Consider the following 6,255-nt stretch of genomic DNA (forward strand, 5'->3'; position numbering starts at 1 on the left):
CTACTGAATAATACTGCTAATAAAGGAGACTTAGGGCTACTCCTGTTACTCTCATTCCACATGTGGCATTAGAATAATTATTATGTCAGAAGAAGGAAAAGACTTGCACTTTCCCTGCTTTGATATAGTGGTTTTTTTTCCTAGTGGTTGTTTGCTTTATGTTTGGTTTAGAAATCTGGGGCTATGTTTTGCCCTTATGTCCACCCATGCAAACACATCAAAGACATATCGGGTTTCATGAGGCACTCAACCCTTGTGGTGTCTCAGTCCCTTCCATTTGTTATTTCAAGCTCTTCTGTTTCTTAGGATGAGTAAATAAGTTTGGATTAAGTAGGAAAAAAAGCTCCAAACAACAACCAGGCTAGTTTTTCACCTCTTTCATGGGAGGCATCTCTCTTGGGAAAAACAAAAATGTGTTTACCCTTTAGTGGACAGGTGTCTCAGCACGTTTTGAGTCCCATGTAGCAAGCAAAGCTTGTCATCAAACTCTCAGTGTGATCACTGCAAACAAATGGGTTGGGCCCAGAGTGAAAGCTCTCAGAATATCACAAGCAAATATTCTATTTACTATTTCCTTGGCAAGAAAGGAGCAAGGTCAGCCAGCTTCACTTGGGGAGTTTATGCTTGCGGTCTGTTTTCATTTTGGCCTTGTAGCCATCAGTGATAGGACTTGAGTTGTTTGGGAGACCTATAGGGAGATCTATACCTGAGCTGCTCCTCCTGTACCCCAGCAAAGCCCTTGGAAGAAAATAGGCTCTTCTTAGTTGACATTGGTTGATGCCTGTGTTTGAGTGAGATGACTTGTACCCTTGAAGACAGTGTAGGTTCTTCCCATGACAGCCAAGGGTGGCAGGATGGTGAGTTATGATGTGTCTACCAGCACTCTAGACATCTGACTGGAGGAATCCCCTACTAAGGTGTCTAGAACAGTGTCTGAGTGCTGATGTTCTCCAGAAACGTGCCTGCAAGAGCATATTCTTTTGTTTTTTGCACTAACATTGCAAATCTAGTTGGCCTGAATTGACCCCTAGATCCATTGTTTAGGGAAACGCCGATCCAGCTGTGAAATTTGTGACATGGGGCAGGCCTTGAGCACATTGGAACCATTTCCATATTCATTGAAAACACCACCAGCTGCTTAAAAGCCCAGCACAGCTACTTACCAAAGTCAAGTAGTATCTTGCCTTATGAGCAACTCCATTAATGGGACCTGTTTAAATCAAACCCTCAGAGGACTGAGATCCTGCGTGCAGCAGTATAACTAGGCAAGGATTCTAAAATCTGGATATGAGTCTGTAGATCGCTTTTTGTTTTAAATTTTCTTAGGATCTTTTGTTATGACTGTGGTGAGAAGTGTGGTTCTCCTCCTGTGGTCCTGTGCCCTGTGTATATCTTATCTGCATGGGTTTTCCTTCAGGAGAGGTGTCAGAAATCGAGAGGCTGATTGTAGCATGTCCCTCCCAAGTAGCTGAGTGTCAGCATAGGTGCTGTGCCAATGGCAGTGAAAGGTCTTTGGATGCTTGGAAGATGCCTTAACCCTGTTTCAGGCTATGCTGTAGAAAATTCCTGGCTACATTTTTATCCAGCCCCCCTCCTCATTTTTTCTTTTCTTTGGGTTTAATGACATTTTCTTGGACATTAACATCATTAGGATATTTTAATGGATTGATCTGCAGTTGAAACTTCTCCAGTTTTTAATGTCCACACCAGGAAAGATTGCAGTGTAAAGGCTATTTTTTTTCCCATGGTGCTATTTTATTCATGGAGCTATATCAGTTTGTTTTACTGTTGATTCCCACAGCTTAAGCAAACCCATTTGTCAGTAGGATGCAAGCAATAATCATAATAGTCTTGGGGTGCATTTAGTGAAGCTGTTGGCATTCCTCCCACTGACTTCAACAAGAGCCGGCTCCATTAACACCAGTATTAACAATGACTAATATTTCACATTGATACGGTGCCTTTCATCCTGTGGCATCCCAGAGTGCTTTCTAAGATACAGCCAGCCTGGAAGATTAACCCAACATTGTAATGACTATGTCTGAAGGATAAATCCGCTTCAGTGACAGGACCTTATTGAGGTCAATGGCAAAATCCCATTGTCTTCAGTCAGAGCAAGATCAGACCTATAATGTTTAAGACTATCCCCTGGATTTGATCTGTTGAATATGAGGTTCTCATCCTTGTTATTTTAGTCCTTAGAAGCAGGATGAGCCTTCGTGCACTTCAGGGATGGGTGGGAGTGTACCTTGCTGGAGGTGCACACAGATTGGCCTGTGTGAGTGATTTGCCACAGTTTTTGGTCAAATTCATCAGAAAAAGGCCCTTTCACAATCCCCTAAAGCAGGGCTATGTGTCCTGAGAGCAGAGCAGTCAGTATTTTGCATATGATAAAACAAAGAACATAATTCCTGCCCATAATTAATTGGCTCCATCTGAAATTAATGAATTTCATATACATGCGTTGGGCTGGTTTAATTTTAATTTAGCATGTGTTTGTCATTTTTATCAGAATGAATTTTCACGGAGAAGGTCTTCCCTCCGGGTCTTTCATTTCTCTACCCCCGAAACAGAAATGGGTTAATGGCTTTGATGTTTTGGGGACCACTTTAACCCTGCTGTGACTGGTCTTTGAAGTCACTGGAAAGATTTTTCAGTTTGTTGCTTTGACTCTGCTAGTCTCACTCTTCCTGACATATATCCAAGTCCTTCTCTTTTTGGAACTCGAGTTGGTTACCTGCTGGGAGTGTGAGACCATGTACAGCGGAATGTTGCAACCAGCAAACTGTCTGAGCAAAACTGATATTGCCATCCTTGAGTTTCACATCAAATCACAGCCTGGGCCAGCAGGTTCTTAGTGATTGAGTGAAACATGAGAGATGTTGCTTTGGGGAAGTGGTCACTGTCCTGCAGGACATGACACCAAGCAACACAGAGTTAGGACTTTGTGCTTGCTCCAAGACCGAGCACAGTCCCAGTCCTAGCACCAGGCTTATGTTGCTTGGCCACCACCATCTCCTGAGCTTGCACCTTTGCTGCTTCACCTGGAAATTGGTTCTGGCTTCTCCTGAGTCTTTGAGTCTTGATGCAAATTTTCATTAGTAGCTGGGGAAGTTGGAGCTTGTGTGAGCCTTTCTAAATCTGGTCTACATTCAGCCAGAATCAAGACTTCCAGGTCTCCTCTAGCCTGGTGGGACTCAGTTGGGATTTCCTCCTGGCTTTGAACCTGGGCAACACATCCCTGCTGGCTGGTTTAAAAAATGCCAGGCAAAATTTTCCTGTTCCAGCCATTGATCTGGAGCAAAGGGCTTGCTTTGTGTGTGTATGCCCATTCCCTGAGTGAGGACAGGAAGCCAGGGAGATGGATGATGGTGTATTTGGAGCCCATGACATTTGAGGTTTTGCTTGTTGCTGCCCCAGGGCTGTTGGGCTGTGCATGGGCAAATCCTTCCTTCCTACCTTCAGCTGCTGGCAGGAAGGGCTGCTCCCTCCAGCTCCCTTTATCCAGAGGTAGAGGAATAAGCCTTTTATTCACCCATTTTTAGGTGAGGTGAAGGTTCCTGTTGCTGTTATTACAGAGAGCTTGGGGTCATAGATTCAGACTGGGATGATGAACTTCGGGGTGCTTAAACTGGAGATGAGCCTAGTCCTTCCTCACCTCATGCCTCCATCTCTGCATGTAACAGGGAGTTATTGTATCCTGGCCTCTCTGGGAAAAGAAATCTGTGAATCATTCCCATGCTGTGGGGAAAGGCACCAGGAAGGGCCTAAGAAGCAACAAGTGAAACTTTGCTGTGATCTGGAGGAAGGGAATCTTCTGTGCCTTGCATTGATTTAAGATCTTATGGGTGAAGAGATGCTCAGGATCCTTGTAGGGATATCTTTTCATTGTCTTTCACTGGGACTGGCAGACAGTGGATCAATTTTTTCTCCCTTATGTCTATCAGAATGTTTGTGTGCTCACTGTTCTTATGAAAAGTGCTTTTCAGCCCTGGGGTGGTTTGCTGGGCTCTGCTGCCTTCTGCTCTGGGTGAAGTTCTGCAGAGGAGCCAGTACAAGATCCATTTAACTCCTCATATACACCCCAAGTCCAGAGTTTTAAGGTTATTCTTTTTTTTTTTTGTGAATATTTGATGCATAAATCCATTCTCAAGTGTGACTTGTGGGGTTTTCACGGCACCTGTGCTAATGCATGTTGAGTTGCTGGCTCTCTATGCAGTATTAAGAGTTTCCAACAGGAAGTCCAACAGACTTTTTGCTACCATTTTCTAACCCTGATGGTTGCACACATTGCTGCTGTGCATATCTATGCAGGAGAATTGAATCCTTAGGTATCCTGCTCTGTTGGGCAGCACAGATACCTATTTCAGCACCCCCCCAAAAAACCCTCCCCAAAAACAAACCTAGAAAGGTTTAGAAATACAATCAGATCAGCTAAAGTAAACCAGAAATCATGATCAGAGTAAAATCTTTGGAAAGAAGAAAACGGAGACAAATGCTATTCCCTTTTGTGAGGAGTTGCCCAACTCCCTAATGTCACTGTGGAAGTTTGAGACCCACTCTTAGCACTGAAATCTCAGCAGCTTTTGCCACTAATGGTCTAAGATCAGACAGGAAGCCTCGGGGTGAGATGGTGTCTGCAGGGAATATTTCAAGGTGATAATGATTGGTTTCATTCCTACATGGTGCAATTACCTAATGTGCAGATAGTTGAAATTTTTCAGCCACTGTGAGTTATTTGGGTATGCTTTGCTTCTGTGTGGCTCTGCCTGCAATTTTCTGTTGTCTTGTCTTCCGAAATTTCAACCAAACTTGGGATTTTTCTAGTGGGATCTGAATTTTGGGATAGAGGGGAAGAGATTGTGTAGCCATGGGGCATACAAGGGGAGGTGGAGGGATGCTGACTAGCTGGTCCTGGGCACATACCCAGGACTGCTTGGGCATGGTGTACACAGACCCTACAGTGATTTGGGGAGAAGGGATGGAAGCACAAAAAAAATAATTGATTTTTGTTTAGATTAACAGACCCCTGACTATGAAGAAAGAAGGCATTCAGACCAGAAACCGAAAGATGTCTAGCAAATCCAAAAAGTGCAAAAAGGTCCATGACAACCTTGAAGACTTTCCCAAGAGCAGCTCCTTTAACCCTGCTGCCCTCTCCAGACACATGTCCTCCATCAGCCACATTTCACCTTTCAGTCACTCCAGCCACATGCTGACTACACCGACACCGATGCATCCTCCATCCAGCCTCTCCTTTGGACCTCACCATCCTTCCAGCATGGTCACTGCCATGGGTTAGCAAGAGACTCCCCTGCTGAATGCTTACGGTCTCAAAATGAGATTTACTTTATATACTTGCATTTTTGCAGGCGTGTGGTTATGGGTCTGACGTCCCAAATCAAATGGGAGGGGGCAAAAAAAAAAAAAGGAATTGAAAAAAAATTGAAAAAAAGTTATTTGAAGGCATAAGAGAGAGGAAAAAAAATTAAAAACCGCAGAAAAAAACGACAAAAAGCACAAAAAAGGAAAAAAAAAAAAGAAAAAAAGAGCAAAAAAAAAGTAAAAAAAAAGTTTTAAAAAAGTGATGTTTGCCACTTTTTAAAGGAACTCACTATGGCGTCTATGTATTCTTACCCACTGAATCTGGATACCATTTGTGAATAAGCCATTCAGAACTTGCATTCCCTATTGGACAGGATCTCTAGTGCTGTGAAAAAAAATAAAAATAAAATAAAATAAAAAAATGCTGAACATTGCATATAACTTATATTGTAAGAAATACTGTACATTTGAGGAAGACTTTATTGCATCTGAGGAGCTGTAAAGAAAAAGGCATGAAGGACTCCGAGAGAAATTTTTTTTTTTTAAAGGAAAAGAGAAAAAAAAAAAAAGAAGACGGGAGGACAATTTAAAAACCAGAAAAAACAAACAATGCAGACCAAGAGGAAACGCGGTCTTACGAACAAATGGACCAACTGCCAGTCATGTCTTCTCCTTTTATTTTATTTTTTATTTGGTTGTTTTGGGTTTTTTTTTCGGTTTCTTTTTTTCGTTTCCAGGGAGGGGGAGGGGGCTGGCTAGAACGGTTTTGATGATGCATTAACTAACTAACTAACTAACTAACTAACTGAATAAATAAAACCTGTAGGGAGATCATTCATTTTGGGCCATGAGCCTTTTGCATAGGAAGTACCAATGGTGTCAGGCAATCAGTGTTAACATGCGGACATTGCCAACAAGGGGGTTTCAGAT

The 6,255-nt window shown here is 42.7% G+C and overlaps 1 protein-coding gene across 1 annotated transcript in view; it reads left to right on the forward strand.

Annotated features, from left to right (window-relative positions):
- Window positions 1-5,538, forward strand: part of LOC103803368 (GATA-binding factor 3) — an 11,949-nt gene extending 6,411 nt beyond the window's left edge. Inside the window, exon 3 of the mRNA XM_009075917.1 lies at window positions 5,018-5,538. Within this exon, the coding sequence (XP_009074165.1) occupies window positions 5,018-5,302 (285 nt within the window). The 3' untranslated portion in view covers window positions 5,303-5,538. The remainder of the gene's footprint in view (window positions 1-5,017) is intronic.
- The last annotated feature ends 717 nt before the right edge of the window (window positions 5,539-6,255 follow it).

Source organism: Acanthisitta chloris, unplaced genomic scaffold (genome assembly GCF_000695815.1).
Source record: "Acanthisitta chloris isolate BGI_N310 unplaced genomic scaffold, ASM69581v1 scaffold29815, whole genome shotgun sequence".
Lineage (NCBI taxonomy): Eukaryota > Metazoa > Chordata > Aves > Passeriformes > Acanthisittidae > Acanthisitta > Acanthisitta chloris.